This window comes from Sitophilus oryzae, unplaced genomic scaffold, assembly GCF_002938485.1.
Source record: "Sitophilus oryzae breed Bouriz unplaced genomic scaffold, Soryzae_2.0 scaffold_1440_pilon_pilon, whole genome shotgun sequence".
Taxonomy (NCBI): domain Eukaryota; kingdom Metazoa; phylum Arthropoda; class Insecta; order Coleoptera; family Curculionidae; genus Sitophilus; species Sitophilus oryzae.
Window position 1 is genome coordinate 3,569,773 of NW_022146105.1, and position 22,358 is coordinate 3,592,130.

Below are 22,358 nucleotides of genomic sequence, written 5' to 3' on the forward strand. Positions count from 1 at the left end.
CATTTCAAGTTTTTGGCTTACTAAACAAGTAGTCATTACCTACAGTATTTTTAACCCATATAGTTATTTTGGTGCATAGAACTGCATCTGTAGTTGGGCGATTTTTTATATAAAATATACATAAGTATACAGAAGCGTAAAAAAGAGACTGGAGAAAATGAAAGAGTCAAGCCTGCTTCTCCAGTAGGACAGTTTTATTTGCTGGTACGATTACCACGATATACGCGACTGCCGCTAGATGCCGAAAGCATCTAGTTCTCGCCACTGTAGTAGTACCTTTGGTACTCAAGTGAGATTTGTGCGTTTCGTTTGTAGGGTCAGATCGAAGGATCTAGCAACATGCTTCAACATGGGGATAAATTCCCGAAACCGGTCGTAGAATGGTTGTTGGCTGTTTTTGTTTCCTTCGGTCTGATGAACTAAATGCAGAAATTAGCACAGCATAACTTTTTAAACCTTCTGTATACTATGTATATTTTATATAGAACCCTAATTTGCAGAGTTTTTTTCTACAGGGTGAGTGTTGAGTGTTAAAAAGTCCAAATATTTTTAGAGGTAGTATATCGACCCCAGAAAGACGATTATTATTTTTCGTCATATTTTTTGGGGAAAATTTAGAATTTTTGAAAATTTTTTTGAACTTTTTTTTTTAAACCTTCTGGGTAGCCACTGTATAAAATTAATCGAATTTTTAAGTGTTTCTAAAAGTTCAATTAGTGCCAAAATCGTCAGCCATGTTTATTGATGAAAGAAATAACGATGTAACGTACCATTGTGTACGACATTGGTTTATAACGACTATAAATATGGCAACACTTAATTTATTTTGACGTTTTAACGATTCCATGCAATAATAGCCTACAGTATGGTAGAAAATTTACGCATAATGCTACAAACGTATCATGGAGAATTATCGTATTTACATAGTGGATTTAGTTCAACCACAAAATTAGTAAACTTATGTTTATGTGTATGCATTCTTTTAATTCGAATAAAAATTACTTAAAATTGCCAATTTTGTGCAGTTAACGTACAAAATAGTATAAAAAAATCTAATTTTCCGTGGACTTCCTGGGTGTCACTGTATAGGGAACGTTTTAATAATGATTAGTGTAGCAATTTGGTAAAAATGAGCTGTTCGACCTTAGGAAAACCTGATTGACGTTCAATTTTATAAAGCCGTAGCTTGAGCGATGACCGGGATCGATGATAGATCTAATTTGACTATGGCAAATGGGAAGAAGGAACACACGCTGCGAATTTGCATAATCATAATTGCAATTTCGCCTAAATGGGGATAAGTTGGATGAACTTTACGGCAATTGGTCGATTCCAATATCTGTATTAATAGAAACCATTACTTTACTATTACTTTTCCCACTAATAATCGGCTGACGTTGAACAGTTAAAGGTCAAACAAGTAATTAAGTTTTTATTTCAAACCTTTTTATTATGAAACGGTTTATTTTCTTTATTTTATTCTTTTTAGTAGTAGAGAAAATATGTAAATTATTTCTTCAAAAAAGTCCTATGGGTATTTCGCCACTTTCACTCTAACAAAATCTACAAAATAAAATAGTTATTTTTTATGTAAACACTACTGCGTCATTCCAACTGAGACCAACTTGTTAGCAGTGATTTACTAATAAACAAGTTTGCCTAACGGACAAAAATGCTTAACGTTTCGGGAAGTATACAGTATTGGCCAAAAGTGGATGAACCAATACCAATAATTGCGAAGAAAATCAGATTTGAGGTGTTAAATATCAAAATTATTTTATGTACCTTTGTATGTTAAAAGGTTAATACATTCTCACCAAAATACTACAAACAAATATAAATTCTTCTGTTAGTCTTATCAGTTATAGATAAGAATTGGCAAATATTGCTTTTTTGTCTTGGACAAAAGTAGATGAGCCAAATATTTTTAAAAATCGTTAGTTTCATTTGTTCTGCTTTTATGAATAATTGCGATTTAAAAACATTTGAGCTTTTGTGATATATCATGCCACGTGGAATTAACTTGTCTGCATATCTTAAGTTGCGAGTAGTGAATGCTTTTAAGGATGGTTTGAAGCAATCGGGAATCGCTAAGCAATTACGCCTTGGAAAATCAGCGATACTATATATATTTTAAAGAGATATAATGAGAGAGGAGATGTCTCTATAAAAACAAAAACCAGGACGACCTAAAAAAGTTAGTCCCAATGTGATAAGAGCCATAAAACGAATTTCTTCACAAGATCCATTTTTGCCGTCAACGAAGATAAAAGCAAAACTTGAAGAAATGGGCTATCCACCAGTGAGTACAAGGACGATCCGACGTAAATTAGTTGACCAGAAGTTGTTTTCCCGAAAAGCCGCCAAGAAACCACTGCTATCAAAAAAAAATTGAAGGCCCGATTAACATTTGCCAAGGAACATCAAAACTGGACTGTGGCATAATGGAAAAAGGTTTGTTTTAGTGATGGATCAAAGTTTAATTTGGTGTCATCAGATGGAATTCAACATGTAAGAAGACCTCCCAACACACGATTGCTACCAAAGTATACGCGACCCACTGTAAAACATGGTGGGGGCTTAATCATGGTATGGGGCTGTTTTTGTGGGTATGGGATGGGGCCTCTCCATAAAATTGAGGGCATAATGGATCGGTTTGGCTACAGAGACATTTTACAAAATCTTTTAGTGCCTTATTTGGAGGAAAAAATGCCAGTTGTACACTACTTCCAACATGTGAAATGTTGATTCATGACCCGAAACATGTCTCACAATTGGTTAAAAGGTTTTTGGAAGATGAAATGGTGACTGTTCTCAAATGGCCATCGCAATCCCAAGACCTGAATCCAATAAAAAATTTATGGGAAATTTTGGATCAACACATTAGGACCAAATTCTACAAAAATAAGCAAGAATTATTTGCAGCTTTGGAAGAGTCTTGGAAAAATATCCATTTTTCAATAATTGAAAATCTTAGGATCTATGCCTAAGCGATGTCTGAAAGTAATTAAGAATAAGGGCTATTACACTAAGCACTAGTAAATTATAAGTTAATTTTTCAGTTTTTGTTAACATAAGCTTTTTTTTATTAAATATATATTTGGTTCATCTACTTTTGTCCAATAGTTTTTTCAATTTAAATTTTTCGCTACCTTATTAAAGCACATTTAAAAAAAACAATGCTATTTATTCTTATAGCACTGACACTAGACTTCAAGTAAATATAGCTCAAATTTTAATTTTAAACATATTAGGAGAAACCCATTATTTTAACAAAGTTCATCCACTTATAGCCAATACTGTATCTCTTCCCATCGTCGGAAGCAAAAAACACAAAGAACAAATAAAAAAAAATATTTAAAATATCTAAATACAATTATTCAAAAACACTTTAGTTTTTTTAAGAGATACGACTATTCAAAAAAAAATCGGTGACGTTCTGTTAAAATGATATTACATCAAGTTAAACTTAACAATTAACAAAGAGTCTGAAACTTTCTGTATATGATAATTTTTTATTTGTTTTTAATGTTTTACTTATGTTGTGTTCATTAAAATCAATGAAGCGATAGCCATACATTACTAACTTCTAGAGATGCCCGAGCAATACATTTATTTATATAAGACTGTATTAAAAAAGCATTTTTTATTTTATGTTTAGAGGCTCTAATCATAAATTTAAAAAGAAACTTCAATTATAATTTCCAAAATATGCCGATATAAATACAAAAATTTGGATGCAAAAAACCGGCAAAAAGATATTAAAAAATCTTGTGCATAATTTTATATGATATGATACTACATTTGTATTATACTCTGTACAAAGAATCAAATTCCCCATATTCAAACGGATTGCGTTAAAAGCCGACTTGTAAAACATTCGAATAATTTCATAAAATTCAACTTTTAATGGTATTAGTCTCGTTATTAAACTAGACATTGATCATTATTAAATTCCAGCTGTAATATGTCCGTGTATTTTTGCAAAAAGGTCCACGGCGATCTGTTACAAATTCGAAAGTTATTTTATGCACGGTGTATGACTGCTCGTCTTCTCGCGCCTGGTAAAAATCCGAATGCTTTTAGTAACGAACGCAAAATGAATGTCATGTAATGCATAACAAGTAGTTGGCTTGAAGGGTTACTAAGCCGTCTTTAGAATTATAAACCGACACTTCTTTTTATCAAGACCTTTATAACGTATTTATACTCTTAATTTTTTTAACGCAAAACTTCTGCCCCTTGTAATTGGATTTCTTTTTTTCATCTTCGATATATTTGTTATTGGAAATGACATACCTTTTAAATTAAATGCCAGTTTTTTTTGGTGTGAATTTTGCATTTATCTAATGAGGGGGCGTCTATTAATTAGGTGAGGGGTTCAGGAGGGGGAGGGGCTCAGAAGAATTTCTGTAAATCTCAAGTGGAGGAGAGAGGGGGTTTCGGCAAAAAAGGAAATGCAAAAAAATAGTGTAAAAATCTGAAAAAAACAAAATAATTTAAAGTAAAACATATCTCTTGACTAAATTATCCCGAAATATGACACAATTCTATAGAGGATGTCCCAGAAATAAGTGCAAGTATTTTAAGGGGTAGTAGATCTGGTCAAAAGAAAAATATTTTCTCTTCACCATTTTTAAGATAAATTGATAATAATCGAGTTATTTAACTTCGGAAATTAAAAAAAAATAATGGCAATATTTTGAGAGCCGCCGGTTGAAAATCAGCCGCAAATACCAAGCAATTACCAGAACCTCAGCTTGTTCGACGCCCAGGGTTGACACAGCGGCTAGAACAATTTAAAAAACGACTTGGAAAATTCAGATTAAAAGTTATCTTATATCACTATACCTAAAACCGCAACTCTACACTTGACAACACTTCATTTCACTGCGTTGCTTGACAGAACTACACTTACACATGTATTTGGCACAAAATACATTCGTATACCATCTGAATTATTTAGGGTTATATTTTGAGAATTTAAACTCCTCTGGGGGTTTTCTATCTCACATCAGCTGACCTGTGTAGATGTAGGTCAAACGTTGACTATTTACATATCTCATAGAGGGCGCAGATTCTGAACTGTTGAAAAGCTGCTATAACTGTTCATTTAGTTTCATTATTTCAGGTTACTAAAATGTAAAAAAGATAGTTAAAATATAGTAGATATGCACTATACGTAATAGCAATCTCCAAAGATTAAAAAGTCTGAAGTGAAAAAAATAATTTAAGTATTTTTTGCAGAAATTTAAAAATGCCAACTTGTAAACTTATAAACATACAGAATGTGGATAACGTAAAAGGTGGCATTCTCTCGAAGCACTAAACAAATTTCCGGAAACCGAACAAGCGGCACTCAAAAGTTTTCAATATTTTCCGGAAAATATAAAAAAAATAAAATTTTTCAGAAAACCTGATGGCCGATACTACCACTTAAAACACTTGTACTTATTTATGGGACACCCTGTATATTATAATCGATGAATATAGATGTAAGTTATTTAGTATTGATAGAACAAATATGTCCCTCAAATTCTACTAGTCTTAATAAAAATAATCAAACAGAGTTTTTTTTTAAATAAACCCAACACATCTGTGTTCAAAATACAAATTTTGGAAGATCTTACGTGATATTAGGGGAGGGGGGAAGGTGTGGAGACTCACGAAAATCTCGCGACATTTTACGAATTCGTATTGCCAAAATGATGATATTTTTCAAATTCGCAAATTTTCATATTTACACTTTTGAAAAACAGTCAAAAAATGTCCATGCTTTGTTGTTTTTTGATATAGGTTTAAGGGTTCTATCTTATTATATAAATTATAGTAAACTCTCTCTTCCTGTTTATTATTTTTTACTAATATATACTACATAATTTAGTGACGTGATTTCAGCCTTGTGCAAAACACCCTTTATAACAATATCAAATCGAATCAAAGAAAGGGGAGGGAAATTGTGCGGCAGCAAAATAAATATGGTGCGTTTCCAAAGAAAACGTCATCTTTGCAAGGAATACGTGCTGTTTACCACAGAATCGTCCTGTACATATTTAGAGGGTTTAGGGTTTACTCCTGTACACAGGTGCAAAGATCCGAAAGCGCAACAAATATTTGCACAGAGAGTTTATTCGAAGTCACGTTCGTAGAGTTCTGCTTGGCTTCATCTTACGCGTAGGGAATGTTAGACTGGGTCTTTGGCATGGCCGATGCGCCCGTACGTATGTGTGTGCTCAACTCAGAAGTGCTCGTTTTCAGAGATGGCCATCGCTGTTCGTTTAAGGCCTCGGCTGGGGCCTGCCTCGTATCCCTTTGCCCCCCAAAAAGTGGCTAACATAGCGTAGATTAAACGTTTTTTAAATATTTGCGGTGTGTGCCTCTTAACACTGGTTTAGGCCTTTTTCGCTTAATTGATAAAGTTATATATGAGATGTGCAAAATTTCGGTTCGCCCTTTTTAATAAAAAGGATTTGTTTATTTCCGGAAATGAATAACACGAAAAATCCCTTTTTATAAATATTAAACATTGTTTATAGAATTATATTTTAATAAAAATCGTTTAAAAACAAGAGTTCCTCATATATGCCAAGAACATCAGATTAAAAAAAAACAGAATTCATAGAATTTAAGTAATTGTTATAGAGGTCGGTATGAAATTTGATTGTCACTCGGTCATACTCACACGTGTAGGTCATACCCAATATATATGTCTAGTGAAACCACGAAGAGGCAACAACGGAGAACGCAGACATAAGGAAGGAAATAAAAGGAACAATAAATAAAGGGTACAAAAACTTGAGAGCTTTCCTGGGATCTTTCGGCGTGAGGAGCTCATGCGAGGTCTTTTGCCACCGCAAAGCTCTTCAGTCTTTCGGGGTGAGAAGCTCATACGAGGTCGTTAGCCGCCGCAGAGATCCTAAGTCTTTCGGCGTGAGGCGCTCATGCGAGGTCATTTGCCACCGCAAAGCTCCTCGATCTTTCGGCGTGAGAAGCTCATACGAGGTCGTTAGCCACCGCAGAGTTCCTCAATCTTTCGGCGTGAGGCGCTCATGCGAGGTCATTTGCCACCGCAGAGTTCCTCCTTGTGACATAAAAAAAAGAAAAACTTATTAGTATTTTAATTAAACATAGTTTCAAAAATAAAGATAAATAAAAGAACTTTAGGTCAAATGCTATTAAATAATGACAAAACTAACGTCAAAAATAAGCCGGATGTATACAGGGTGAGTCTTAAATAAGTGCAAATATTTTCAGGGCTGGTAGATCTCGATAAAAAAACATATTTTCTCCTTTTTCAACTAAACTACTAACTTTTTCAAATAAATCCAAAATAACCGAGTTATTTTACTTTGAAAATTTAAAAAAATATTTTTTGCTAAAATATGAGAGAACCACCACTGGATCTTTTCTCCATTTTCTTTCTTGTAAATTTAATCTACTACCTATGTTGCCATATTATCAAGAAATTATGTTTTTTAACTAAAAATGTTTAAAACATTTTTCAAAAATATCCAAATTTTCAAAAATATTTTTCGCGAAAAAAACTTCATAATAGTGTTTTTGGGGTTGAAATATACTACCCCTAAAATATTTGCACGTATTTAAGACTCACTCTATATAAGGTGGATTACGATAATAGTGATGCCCTGTACATAGGCCAAACAGGTAGAAATTTAGATATAAGAAGCAATGAACAAATAAAATGTATGAATAATCTTCAACAAAGTTCCGGTCTAGCAAGGCATTGTATATTAAACAGCCGTATAATTAATGGAAATTCAATTAAATTACTACATAGCAGTAATGAATCTTGTATAGATTGTACATATCTTATACAATCCATACAAGATTATATTGAACAGTAGAAATATTAAAATCCCTGTTGTAAACTCCTTAAACCCGCCCCCATAGCAAATATATATGTTACAGTGTATTCAGAAAATCAGTTTTAAGAAACTCTTGAAAAAGACCTAACAAGCCGAAACATATGTAGAGATAAAATTACATTTAAAAGCGTGTTTTATTAAACTACTATATTTCAACGATGTTTCATAAAAACCAACCACAGTCTCAATATTATTTAGTAAAAAAAATTAGAACAAGATTATCGTATAAGCATATCTCCGTATAAGCATATTATCGTATATGCATCTCTCCGTGTGAATTAATGAGCTTCTTGAGGAATTACTAAAAATATAAACCACTAAAATTTTTTAATCACGATATAACTCATATGTGTATGAATTATTTTGAAAAATATTTTTTACATTATTTCAATATAAATTTTAAATAAAAACAAAATCATATAATGGGTAAATTGTTTCTTAAAAATGTTTTCAAATACTACTTGAAAAAAGAGCTATGATGAATAAGCAACATATAGAATAAATTAAGTAACCAGGGCAACATTAAAATATGTTTTGACAGTGAAAAGTCAGACAAAAATTTTTAAAGACACACAAAGACAGAGAGATAGTCGAATGTAGCACATGTGTCTTCAACAAAAAATTAGCAAATTTACTTATCAACGTAGTTTATCCCCAAGATTTAAGTAAAAAAAGCATGCATTGTAATATGTAAATGTAACTTACCCTAATATCCACTGTAGAACTCATTCCTGGAACAACAAAAATATTAGAAAGTTAAATAAATGTTTAATAAAAAAAAGAAAATACTCTCTTTTCTTCAGAAAAAGTTTCGATTTTTTAGAAATACGAATAAATTTATTAAAACATATTAATTTTTAACTAATTTTATTATTTTAAAAACAATTTATAGAAATTATAAGGAGAAAGTTTGCCTGAGAGACATCTAGACCTTCCTTTACAACAATATACAGTGGTGAATTAATTAAACGAAATTTGCCAGCGCTAAAAGATAATATTGGTGTAGAAGAAAGGAACTTCCAACTAAAACAACTAATTGCAACTATCAGAAACAATTAAAAAGCGACCATAATGTGGCATCCATACGACGACTATTATTCTTCATTCAATATGCATGGAAACCTAATGATATTTCGAACTGAACCGCCAACTTTGAGCGGCAAAATGTTGTGATCCGTATCTTCTAGAATGCAAATCGAATGTAAAATTATACACCTTATTGCCGCCAACCTCCCAGCCTGTCTCCCTTCCATCAAAATACACAACTCTCGGCCCTTGTTAATAGCCCAACCCCTCTCGTTTTATCAGTTTACAGATAAAATTACGGATATCACTTTTTGTGGACTTTTTTTTCCACGTCAAACTTATTATGGTAATTGATTTTCCGATGGCAGATTAAATTTTCTCACGAACACTTGTGCTTCTTGTTCCAAGGAAATTCTATACGCCTTATGTTGTCCTATTTACCTTTCTCTCCTTCATCATTAATGGAAACGGCAGTTGATGTACTAATCCACTTTTTACACAACTATATACCGATCTGGTCATCGAAACTGCCTGGTCTGGATTTTAACGTGCCAAACAGTGATGTCGACAGCTTAATGGAAAATCGAATGTATTAAAAGGAGATAAAAGTTGCGTTGACAGATTTCTTCTACGCAGTATTGCCGGATTTTGCATCAAAATTTCAAACCGCACAAGTAGGCGTTTACGAAAAATGTTGCATCTAGGGTTGGAACTTTATTCTTCACAACTAGTTACTCATTTTACTACAGCTGTAATAGACTATATTTAGATTAGTTTTTAAACTAGTTTATTTTTTTCTACACACCTTTTCCTACAAACATAAAAAACCGGGAACACCGCTTTATATTTTGTCTCTCTGTCTGTCAACTGGTCGTTTATATTCTCTGTCGCATGCATTAAAATACAGACCACGCAGATAAGTGACCAGGGCTAGTATATACGAGAGTTGTCTTTTACATTTTGCATATACTAGGTAGGTCTGTCAACATATGATATCAAATGTCAAAATTAAGTTTGAGACCGCATCCAAAGCTGTACCTAAACTGAATTTTTGAAATTGACCGGTCAGTCAAGAAATGGAACTAAGCACAGAAAATTTTCGCGCATTAATTTTTTACAATTTCTACTTTCCAAGTTGGTTTCTGTTTTCAGCAATGAAGCATCACATCAGTCGACAATTTCTCGTTGGTATGGAGTTGGTATGGATTTAGTCAAGGGATGCAAAAATACATTTCTCTTCGCGGAGAATACTTTTACGAAAAACAATAGTGTTTAAAAGTTATCTACTGTTCTTTTTTATTTATTTATTATTTATTTTTTTTATATTTATTTATCTACTTGTTCTTTCTATATGCAAAATATAAAAGAAATCCCTCGTATACAGGGTTGTTCACCACATACGACACGGAGTATTGTAGCTAAACGACTAGATTTTTACAAATTGCAACACAATAACTGATCAATAAATATATAAATTGCAACACAATAACTGATCAATAAATAAACTTCAGTAAATATTTAGTATTAAAAACTTTGATATCCTCGAAGAAATGAAGCCTTAAAATTTATACTGCAATTTCGCAAAATTGAAAATATTTCAAAAACGGTAAGGTTTAAGTGTAATAAACTTTAATCAAATTTACCTTTATTTTAATCGTAGAAACTAAAAATGCAATAATATATAGGGTGTTCCATTTAAAAAAATACAACTTTGATATTTTTTATTTATTTGGGACACTCTGTATCTTGTAAAAATATTTTTAAATTGTAGCTCTAATAGTCCTTCAACGAACCCAAAACTTGCAATTTGTAAAAATCTAATTTAGCTACAATACTCCGTGTCGTATGTGGTGAACAACCCTGTATAGTGACTTAAAACAAAAATTGAAGTATCTATTAATGATAGTAATTTGATAATTAAAAGACGTAATAAAAGGAAAGACGAATGGTGCACAACGGAACGCAACAATATCGAAAATGATTACGCCAGAGATCCTACGGAAGAGATAATAATTGCTAATGTAGTTATAACAAGTCCTTCCTTTTCCTTCTTCGTGGAACGGGGTGCTACGATGTTAACCGGGAGTGTCGTCACAATCGTTTTACGGCCTGTGTGACATTTATAGTTGCAATACGGTAACCCATACCGATCCCGACTAATAAAAATCAACCATTGAGGGATGTTAATTTTCTAACGGTATTACCCGGAGCATTCCGGCCCTTATTTATAGGGCATGTGTGAAATTGCGTCTTATTTTACGACTGGAATTGTTACTTTCCTTTGTCTTTTCTACGTTTCCTTTTTTTACAAAGACTTTAGATTTACTACAAGCGCAAGAGAAATTTTTTGATCCACTGGCACAATATTAATACAACTTTTTACAGTCTCCCGTTAATTCATTTTATTTGAGTGATTGAAAAATACTAGCGGTGGATTTTTCAAATTATTTGAAGTTATTCGCCATCTCGAGGACGTCAAGAAATATCTATCTTACAGTATTCAAGGGAGTGGCCACTTTAAAACGCCAAATTCAACCAAGTGAGAGACATTCATTATTTCAATACAATGCCCCGCACCATTTACCAATTTTACACCAACTTTCAGCACGTTAGGACAACGTCTGCGACCCATTTATTATTTTTACAAGGTCCCAGGCTTCTGAACATCCATCTAAATATAGCTTACAAATTCAAATCAGTGCTCTATACATATAGTTTTTAAATGATTTTATAATATTCAGTATTGAATTTTATTTAAAACTAAAAATGTGCATTTATTATGCCATTTTATTTACTCCTATATTCTAGTAGATTTCCATAGCTTAACAAAGTTGTTTTTAAAATAAAATAAAAATTTTATAAATCGTCAAATAAAACATAATTTTTCTCTTTGTTAGCCATATTTCTTTGAGTCGATCAAAAAAGGCTTTCGACCTTGTTTGCTTTGATCTGGAGAAGTTTGAAAAGATTTTAATTCTATTCCGACTTTACATAATTAATAAAGTTGTACAAACATTTCCCATAATATCCTAAACCAACAAATTGACAGTTTTAGTTAAAGCAATCTGGTGACGTCTAACAGAAGGATTGTATGAAATTTTGATGATACGTTTAAATAGTTTGTAGGTAGAAATAGTTGTAACGGTTGGTAGGCCAAAAATAATTTGCATTAGCCAATTAACAATTAAATGTTCACTACGGCTTATTATTGCAATTAACAATTCAATATTATAATTTTACCAGTTAAAAACGAATTATTTGCTAATGGTAACCCAATTTATTAATAGAGATTTCAATTTTAATATATAATTCAGCGTTAGGATAATCTGCATATTTCCAGATTAGAGTAATTATAAAAAATACAACGAGTCTGAAGAACAGAATATTACTTAGTATCAGATCAGCCACTTAGTTTAGTTGTTTGTTATGCATTCAACCCTATTCAGATCTTGGCACTTTCATGCCAACATAACACCGAAGACTCTGCATTATGTATTCCCTAAATCCTGAAGCCACATGCCTACGTATACACACACATACCTAATATAAAGGGATTTATTTAAACTAAAAGAAATGTGACAATATTTTTCATGAATATATTCAAACTTTTCTTTTCGCAGTCTTGCTTAATGCTTTGTCGTATACCCTTGTTTATGCACTTATTTTTCTCGTCTCTTGTTTTCTTAAACCTTTGATCATTGCAAACACCATCGAACACTATATTTTTAAGATATGTTTAAAAAGAAATTTAAAATGTTACTGAATTCCAAAAAAAAATGTTTATTATCGTACAAATAATTTCAGAATACTGCTCAGTTAACAACGATAAAATTCCATGAAATGACATTATAGCTGATTTGTAACAAATTGAAATTTGTAACATATGTAACAATTATTAAAGATAAATTTGGCAAATTATTTGCGAATTACCTCTTGGGAAAATAGATGTCCTCCTACTGGCGGCAGTTTTAATTACCGATTTCCAATAAAAACGCAAAAACATTTAAATTAGCAGCGTAGTCAGTTTCAGAATTCTAAAAAGAAGAATAGAAATCTGACCCTCGAGCCTGATTGGGAAAATAACTCCAAAGTAAGAGTAGAAAATATATGAAATGCAATGTCAAAATTGGTTAATTGGAAAAGTAACTAAAGAACTGGCTAAAAGTTCTATAAATAAAATGCGATCATAGTTAATTAAGTTATGCTAAAATCAACGTAATTTATGTATAAATAAAATCTTTGGAACTGCAAAGGCAAGAGACATTAAAACAGGAATCAAGAACTACCAAGGTAGTTAAGTAATTAAACTAGGCTTAAATCTAAATAGTCGCAACGATTTTCATAACAAACTAAAATTAAGCATTGATTTGGACCGGTGCCGCAGATACAGATAGTCTAACTGGAATAGATAAAACGGATCGAAAGGAATATTATCTTAAATGCACTGGTACGTAGCCTCGGAACAATAGGTTTGTTAGTAACAGTCAGATTGCTGGATACATCGACAGTTATCTCGCTTTGGGCAAGGTGACGGGCCAATATGTTGCAATCTATTTAATATGCACTTCAGTTATATTAAAACGGGAAATATAGAACGGGGCTTCTACTTCAAGAGTAACTAAATTAAATTTCAACAAGATCTTTAATATGTATGTATGAAATTGTTCGCCTTATTTTCGATTTATGAATAATAAAACAAAATTATTTTCTAAACCCCTAAAAACTTGCTACATTTACTGATTTATTACTACAAAAGCTTTCAAGAAATTATTGGTAATTAGGCGATGATACATATCCACTCAGAAAAATGAGGATTATTAAGATTGATATAATTTTTTACAGCTTTTGCTTTATGTTTATTACCCGTTTTATTACCGCTGACATAAATCCTATATACGCTATCTAAAACTGCAAAAGTTGTGCTAAACTACACACAAGCGCATCGACAAGAAACTCTACGAATTTAAGACGTACAATTTGTGCTCCGAAGCATTTCGTAATGTTCAACAAAGCCATAGCGTTGATAATGCCAACGAATTGACATGCATTCTGCAATATTCCTTTAATCCAGGAATTTAAACCAAGAAATCCTTAAGTTTGTTTTATTTCGACTCAAAGATTTTAAAGCTTTGCCGTGTGGACGTAAATGCTGTTTATGTGTCAAGATAGAGCCAAGCATATTTCTAGCGGCAAATTTAAAGCCATTAAAGTACAAAGACGGATACATACATACATTTTAAAGTATTTATATTTTTTAATTTTTTAGTCAATTCAGGTGGTAACATTTCTATCATATCCCTAGCTTTCCGAACATCAATACTTACCGAAATAATATTTTTATACTCAGAACATGTTTGCCCAATTTTTAGTATATTAATAACTCATACTTATTTGTAAAATTGAAACTTAAAAAAGAAAATTAGTAATATGAATCTATTGCTGTTCTGGGAAATATTTTTATGAATCAATTTCTTACAAGGTAACTGTGAAACATAACATAAGTGTATTTTCTTTAAATCTTAAAGCCCTATGATAAATAGCCTGTCGTAAAATTATTTTATATATGATTAAATATATTCATATTGTCTTCAGAATGTGGAAAAATGTTATCTATTTAATTTATAATTTTTCCAAAAAACATTCCCTCTGTATCCAGTGGACGGAGAAAATTAAAAACTATTATAAAAGGTTAAATTAAGATTATCGGAGATATATAGGTTTAGAAAAATAGATGGCAAAGCAAACCCAAGGTACTGAATTCAAGCGAAAGCATCTACTTAAATACGCTTGACATACAGTTAACACTCGAATAGTTGATTATTAGTTCCAAAAATAACTTTATTGATTCTAGATTAGGTAATTTTTATGGCTGTGGCATTATTACTTGTCAAGATTTATTTAAAGAAAAATGTAAAGGGTTAAAAACGCCTTTGAATACATAAATCTAAATTTATATGTATATAAAACTTCAAAATTCTTCCTGCCAGAACTAATATAGTGTGGGATGAATAGAATATCTATAATAGTTCTAAATTAATAAAGTTTTCATGTCAGATTGTCTTAATTACTGCAAATTACTCCCTGAAACGACAATTTAACTTTAATTTCCATGATTTTTGAGTGAACATCTGAGAAATTGCAAGTTCCGCTATAAATTATTCTTAAATATCTTATTATGCGGGTTATTTTTTAACAACTTTGTTTTTTGTAAATAAATGCTAATCGTATTCTTAAAAATAGTGAGAAATAGTTGACTGAATTTCATTTTAATGGTGAAAGGTAATGGGAAATAACTGTTCTTAGAAATTTCAGCCTTTATTGTAAATAGTACTGAGAAATACAAAGCTCTGGGCGTGGTAAAAGTAGTAAATAACACTTCCCAGTTCCGAAAAAAATACAAGATACTTTCGCATGTCACGTGTAAAACTCGGAAGAAACTAATGTGTTATGAATCGAGCCATTTTCAAGCTTTATTTAGAAAATAGGACTAGAAAATTGAAGATTTTTTTTCATGTGTAGATATTGAAAACTGACAAGGTCGGTATGATTTAAGTCAAGTGATTTTTTTAAATTTAATAATATGATTTAAATAAAAAACCAACATTTTTAAAACTTTATAATAATTCGAAAAATAACTGTAAACGTTATAAAAATGTGTCCTAGAAAACTAAAAAAAAATTCTATAACAGATATAACCTATATATTCATCAAATAAAATGTTAATAAATCGAACAATAATTCTAAATGTTATAAAACTATATAAAAATAATTTCTAAAACACTGTGAACTTTGGTTTGACAGACCAGCGTAAAGCTAGTCTGACGTTACAAGGAGGCACAAAAACTACCTTTTTACTTCGAATAGAACATACTATTTTCCTTCAAAAATTACAAATAATTTTTTAATCGATTTAATATCAGTTTGATAATATCTCTCGTACTTTTGTGCTTAGGCGTAAAAGTGTTTTACTTTTATGCCTAGGCGTTTAAATAACAAAAATTAATACTTTTAAGACGTTTGAAAAAAAAATACTTTTGATATAAAGCGAGCGACTTTTTTGCGGACTATATTGGTGACCGATGTGGAAAAATGACACGCGTAGTGGAATTGTTAATATTATCGGTGGAGAGTTACGAATATTATCGAACAGAATATTTAGCCATTTAGTATAGGACTTTAATTGGAAATAAGTCCCAATTATTTGGAAATCCGATTTAAATTATTTCGTTTTAAAATATTTTTCTTTATTTTTTTTAAATCATGATATTTGCCAACCCTGGAAACTGAGAAAAGAAAATTTATTACAATCCAACTGGATTGACGAAATCAATGTCGCGAATGTCCGTGAGCAATTTGAAAAATAGTAATGTACGACCATGCCGTATCTCTGGTAAATTAATACTTACGCTGGACCAGCGTAATTAGTCTCAAAATTTGAAACGTGGACGTCATAAATAACGAGCAAATAATTTATAGTTCAGATAATTGGGCCTGCAAACAAATACAAACTCAATATGTACACAGACAACTAGATTGAAATCTTATCGAATTAGTTTCGATCTCCTTCGCATTTTACACGTATCCAGCCTTGAATGCACACGGTTTAAACCCGATCCCGGGCTTGATTAGTATCGGTAAGGATTGCTGACCGCAAACTAAGTTACCCAGAACGTAGTCCCCGAAGGAAGAAAATTTAACTTAAAATCAGTCCATGCCAGTTCCTTGCTTATTTATTCAGACGGCGACCACAAAGAACTCTCTAGTTTCCACACTATATTTTAGATCGATCGTTACAATATACAGGATGTTAAAGAAAATAACCTTGAAAATTGATTCCTTGAAAAAAAAATATTTTAGTTCATTCAACCATTTCCAATTATGGTGTAGATTCCCTTACATATCTCTTTGTAATTGGGTCCATTGTTGTCTATGCGGGTCCAAGTTATCTTTGCTAACTTCCTAATATCATGGACCCATCTTAGGTTTGGTGTTCTTCTAGATGTTTTAGTTCCTCGTAGATACCATGCTGTAATTTTTATGGTCCATCTGTTGTCAGTCCTTCTTGCCAAGACAGTGAATGCTAACTTAATTATTCTATTGATTTCTATTAGTATAGATTTTTTATCAAAATATATTTAAAAATTAATAAGATATATAATTTTATAATATATATTATAATAGGATATATAATACAGAAATAATTGGCCCTTCTACTTTCCAACTAAATACTTCCAACATATATTTATAATAATTTTTATTTTTATATTTAATAATTCTGAATCTATTTGACTGAAATAAATAAACCATTGTTTTATTTCAAAAATAAAGAAATATTGAACAGTTCTTCCTACCCTGAACGACTATTTAATAAAATTGGCCCGGAGCTTTACAATTTTCTACCAATTTAAAAAACACTTCGATTAAATAACTTTATTTCTCCGGCTGATACGCAAAAGAAAAAACACTTCGTTTCACAGCTTATTTAAAACGTATATTCATAAAGAGCACTTCGAATTTACTTTTATTGAATGCAGTTTTGATTTAAAACTTTGAGAAGCAATTTTAATTTTAGATCAATATAACAGACATCGTCATTTTCAGCTTATTCAACCTTTTCTATAATTATGGAGTAGCCTCCCTCACATATTCAGATACTGTCTTTATACTTGGGCCCATTGTTGTCTATTGTTGGCTATGCGGACCCAAGTTATCCTTGCTAATTTCCTAATATCATGGTCCCATCTCAGGTTCGGTCTTCTTCTAGGTCTTTTAATTCCTATTTTACATTGATTACTATTTCCAGTGTTTTTTATGTTATTTATTAGAATGTCTTTTCTATCTACCAGTTCGTTGCACATTACTTTAGTTTTTGCTAAATTCATTTTGTGACCTACTTGTGATTGCTGGCTGTATTTAGTTCGTTAATTTGCGCTTGTAATCCTTCAGGACATCGGCAATTAGGAATATGTCATCAGCGAATCCCAGATAGTCAAGATATTCTCCATCTTTTTTCAATCCCTTGTTGGACCAGTCCAAGTGACGGTTGGGGATATCACGTCTACCTGTCGTACTCCTTTTCAGTTGGGAACTCTGGGATTGTTTTATATACCATCACTCTTGCTTTGGCTTCTTTGTATATTATATTGGCGAGAGTTTCAATATAAGGCATGTCAATACCTCGTTTCTCTAGGTCTTCTATTACTATTTTATATCAATATTAAAGACATAACACCACAATTTCATATCTAGTAATTATTTCGTAGATTTTAGTGCTTTTTTAAATTATAATAGAAAGTTTGATGAAAAACAGAGTGCTGTGTAATTAATCTAAACAGTAGATGCATCGTAAATTTATGGGAGGACCATTTAACTGAATTGAGGGAGACATTAACAATATGCATGGAGGAAATCGCGTAATAATTTTGGACAATACGACATAAGTGATACGAAACAGATGTCTATAGGTGATGATAATTCGTACGAAACAATCGCCGAGCTTTGTTCTAATAGGACTAATCTCTAATATTCCGAAATTTGATTTGGATCTAATTATTTGCCACGCAACACTGTTCAACAATGTTAAATTTGCAAGGGAAATTAAAATCGAACCATCCGCCGTTCGCTGTAATTCGGACGGATTTAATAAAAACCTCTCCGTATTTTGACTTTGCCATGATATTTTTAAATATGCTTTGGCCAAAGCGGCGATACTAAAAATTTTATCGGCCTGATTGTTTCGGGCATGATTGTTCCTCGTTCATTCGATAACCCATTAGTTTGGCGTTCGAAGAGCTGGAAAAAACAGAACGGCGACAACAGCAACTTTTTTACAATTTTTACTAATATCGCTAACGAATCTTTACGAATACCCGAGCCATGTAATGGAGGCATTATCCCAATTAGCATTTTACATAATAGATGATGCTCTTCTGTTCGAAAAATTGCAAAATTACTTTCCGAGGACTTGGAATTAGAGTCATTTAAACAGTTACAACACTCCAGAATTACCAGTAAAAATCTAAAAATGCCAATTTTGGCTATTTTTACACATTTTCAAAGGATTTAACATGGTAAACATAATCAAAAAATTATGAAAATTTCGGTATTTGTAGAAAATGTTATGTAGATTCAGAATATATACAACTTTGAAGGCCTAGATGCCTTGGCTTTATGAGAAAATAATTTTTTTGTTTTTTTAGCTATTTTTGATGAAGGTTAAAACGTCCCCTATGTTCATTACTGTTCTCGTAAGACTACAATGTCCTTTATTGTCTTATTCTACACCATTTAGTTGGCAAATAACAGCAATTTTAACTAAATCAGTGACATGACGAAAATCGTCAATTCTCATAACCTCTTATATCACGATTAAATGAATTGACTGATGGGCTCAAATAATATATTTTCTCTTTAATCAAAAGAAGGAAAAATATAACGAAAAGAAATGGAAAATAGGCAAATTAGAGGTATTACTTCAAACTTTTTAAATATTATACTATGCGGTAAGACTAAAAATAATTTATGTATAATATTGTTTTCACTGCGATGGATATTGAGATGAGCTAAGATAAAACAAAGACAAAAATGATATAAAAGCTAATATCCTGTATGCCTACGTTTCCATCTCTCATTGCTAAAAGGTAAAGAATTTTAATAAAACGTCTTGGCATTTTAACATTTTGAACGAAATAAACTTAATTGGTGAAACCGAATTAAATAAAAATAAAGTTCAGGTATAGAGGGGGTAAAACCCTCCGTACTTTCAAATGAAATTCTTCTTTTCCTTTGATCCGAACATTGTGGGCCCTCTACCAAACAAAAAGCTAAGCGTGATGATTACGAATAAGAAACGTTAATGTAAGAAAATGTCGGTAGAATATCCTTGACCCTTAAATCTTTACTTAGAGGCAAAAAGGCAGGCAGACCATTATGTCTTTACGCCTTTTTTCGTTAAATCACCTCATAATAGCTATTATTTTTTTTTTGTAAATGGAACATACTCAGAAATGTTGCTGTATTGTAAAAAAAAGAAAATATTTCACAAAGTTAGAAAAAGTATAAAGTCCTCTTTATGCAAACGAACTCATTAAATTATGCGCATACTCTATTGCTGTCATTGTATTCTATATTAACAATTTGCACAAACTGACGGGATATTTTAATTATTCAGCTGAAGAACACCATCGACCTTTGAATTTATACATTTTGGATAAGATAGATGCGACTTGGGTAATTCGCTCGATCAGTCCGAATCTCCAAAGATATCAGTGCTGTCGTTATTCGCAATACGAGGACTTTAAGCGGTTTTAGACTGAGATTCACTTTTCCAAAAAAACTTTTTAATATTTGTTTTATATTCTCTTATGTATATCATAAATTTCCTAATTCTATACAAAAAATAATACTAATAATAATGTTGCTGCCTTTGTTCATAATCCTGCTTTCCCTGATATGCACTTCTTTATACAATTATTTAAATTTCAAAACTAAAAGAATTTCGGTTCAATGTCTTTATTATTTATTTTTATTTTAACACAACGTTCAAGAAGGATCACTGACCGTTATCAAGTGTAAATATATAAATATAGTCTAATTCCTAAAACTAAAGAGCTTTTATACTGCCACCAGATATCCAGTGATCCTGCTGACCAAAGCGTTGTGTCAATCAAAATAAATAAAAACACTGAAAGTCCGAAATTCTTTTAGTTTCAATAACGAATCATTGTCTACGATACAATGTACAATGTATCGTCAAAGTCACTAAACGTAAAATTATTTTCCTTTATTGTTTGCATATTTTTCAGAGTACATAATAAATATGTGGTGTTTTAAGAATAAGATTTCCCGCACTGCTCTTCCAACGGAAAGACTAGGATCAATAAGTCGATATCAGCATATCAGATAAAGTGCCCTTTTAGCCTTTTGTTTTGGATTGGAGAGCATGTTTGCGGTGAGCTTCTACAAATCTAACGTTTGTAGAAACGTTTACAAAACTAATAACATATTTTGAAGTTAAAATTAACGATTAAAACTAGTTATATATTTTTCCTATCAGCATTTTAAATTCAAATCGATTGAGATTTGAAGTTTTAGTGCTACATGTATTCTCACAATCTTAAGGCCTATTGTAATAATTGTTCGTCAAGTTGCCTTCCCATAATGGATGCTCTTAATGACTGAACAATATAACTAAAATTATTTCTGGTGATAAATATAGTGGCAACAGTCTACATTAAATTGAAGTAAAGGCATGTATAGTAATTCTCTTATTATTTCAGCCGTCGTGGAGGAGCCCGAATTCACCGATGTAATTGAGAACATTACAGTAGCTGCCGGCAGAAACGTCAAATTTGCCTGCTCAGTCAAGAATCTTGGCAGCTTTAGGGTAAGCAATTTTATTTTTCTATTTTTTTTTAACTAAGGAACTTTATTATAAGTAAAATAGAAAGCTTTAAATTGTGAATTACAGCCTTTCAACAATTCACTCTTACATCTGTCGAATGGAGAAAAACATAAAAAAGGTAAAATGGCTATAAAATTTCTCTCGAAAGGGGCGAATTGGAAGCCCATGTCCGTCGACAGGCATCAAATAACAATAAACATTTAGGGCAGCCCTCGACTGACCGCTGCGAGCGTGAAAATCAGAACGGATCGTTTACTTAAACCCTCAAGGACCGCAAAATATCTCTTTGAGGCCTACCCCGGTCCTGATCTTTTAATTAACTCGCTTTAAATCCTTTTACTTAACTTCGGGAGACTACAAATTCGTTTTTTTTAACTCTCAGCCATAAAGATCTCCTTTCGCGAGGATTTATTAATTTTTTATGGGGGACATCTTTATTCCTGGTCCTTAAGAAGGAAAAAAATAATTTATGATAGTAATAACCTCAAATAAATTGATTCAAAAACATTTTTACGTAGAAAGTTATATTTTTACATGTAAAATAATCAAGTCAATGTAAAATAAAATTATGTATTACAAGAATGCGTTTTGTACAAACAGTTTTATAAATGCCTGGGCAAAAGGTACGTATTTAACTGGAAAAATACGAAAAAGAAACGAAGAAAAAGAAAATCACAGAAAATTAACAAAATATGTTTAGGGTTTGGTGCGGTTGAAAATTAGCTCGGTTTAGTCAACTCTGCCCCAAAACTTTTAATCCCTGAAAATACCGCGCGAACATTACAATTATTCGAAGTCACGTGCAGGATTCTTATCAAATACATAACTTATATACCAGGCGCAAGTTTAGGCCTTTAAGGCGTCATTGTATCTTATAATTACGTTGCGGCATCAGAAATCAAATAGATTAAAATATTTATTTGTATATTTTAATATTAAGTTCCTGGATTTATTTTCCACACCCCCATTTATACCTGTCGAATTTATGATGTAAATTTGGTTCGTTTTCCTTCTGTTTTCTGAATTTATAAAATATGAACAGT

At 31.7% G+C, this 22,358-nt stretch overlaps 1 protein-coding gene across 2 annotated transcripts in view; it reads left to right on the forward strand.

The window, feature by feature from the left end:
- LOC115876826 (neurotrimin-like) overlaps window positions 1–22,358 on the forward strand; it is a 167,587-nt gene that overhangs the window by 55,169 nt on the left and 90,060 nt on the right. For both annotated transcript variants that reach the window (XM_030892796.1, XM_030892797.1), the window contains exon 2: window positions 21,191–21,297. In XM_030892796.1, the coding sequence (XP_030748656.1) occupies window positions 21,191–21,297 (107 nt within the window). The remainder of the gene's footprint in view (window positions 1–21,190; window positions 21,298–22,358) is intronic.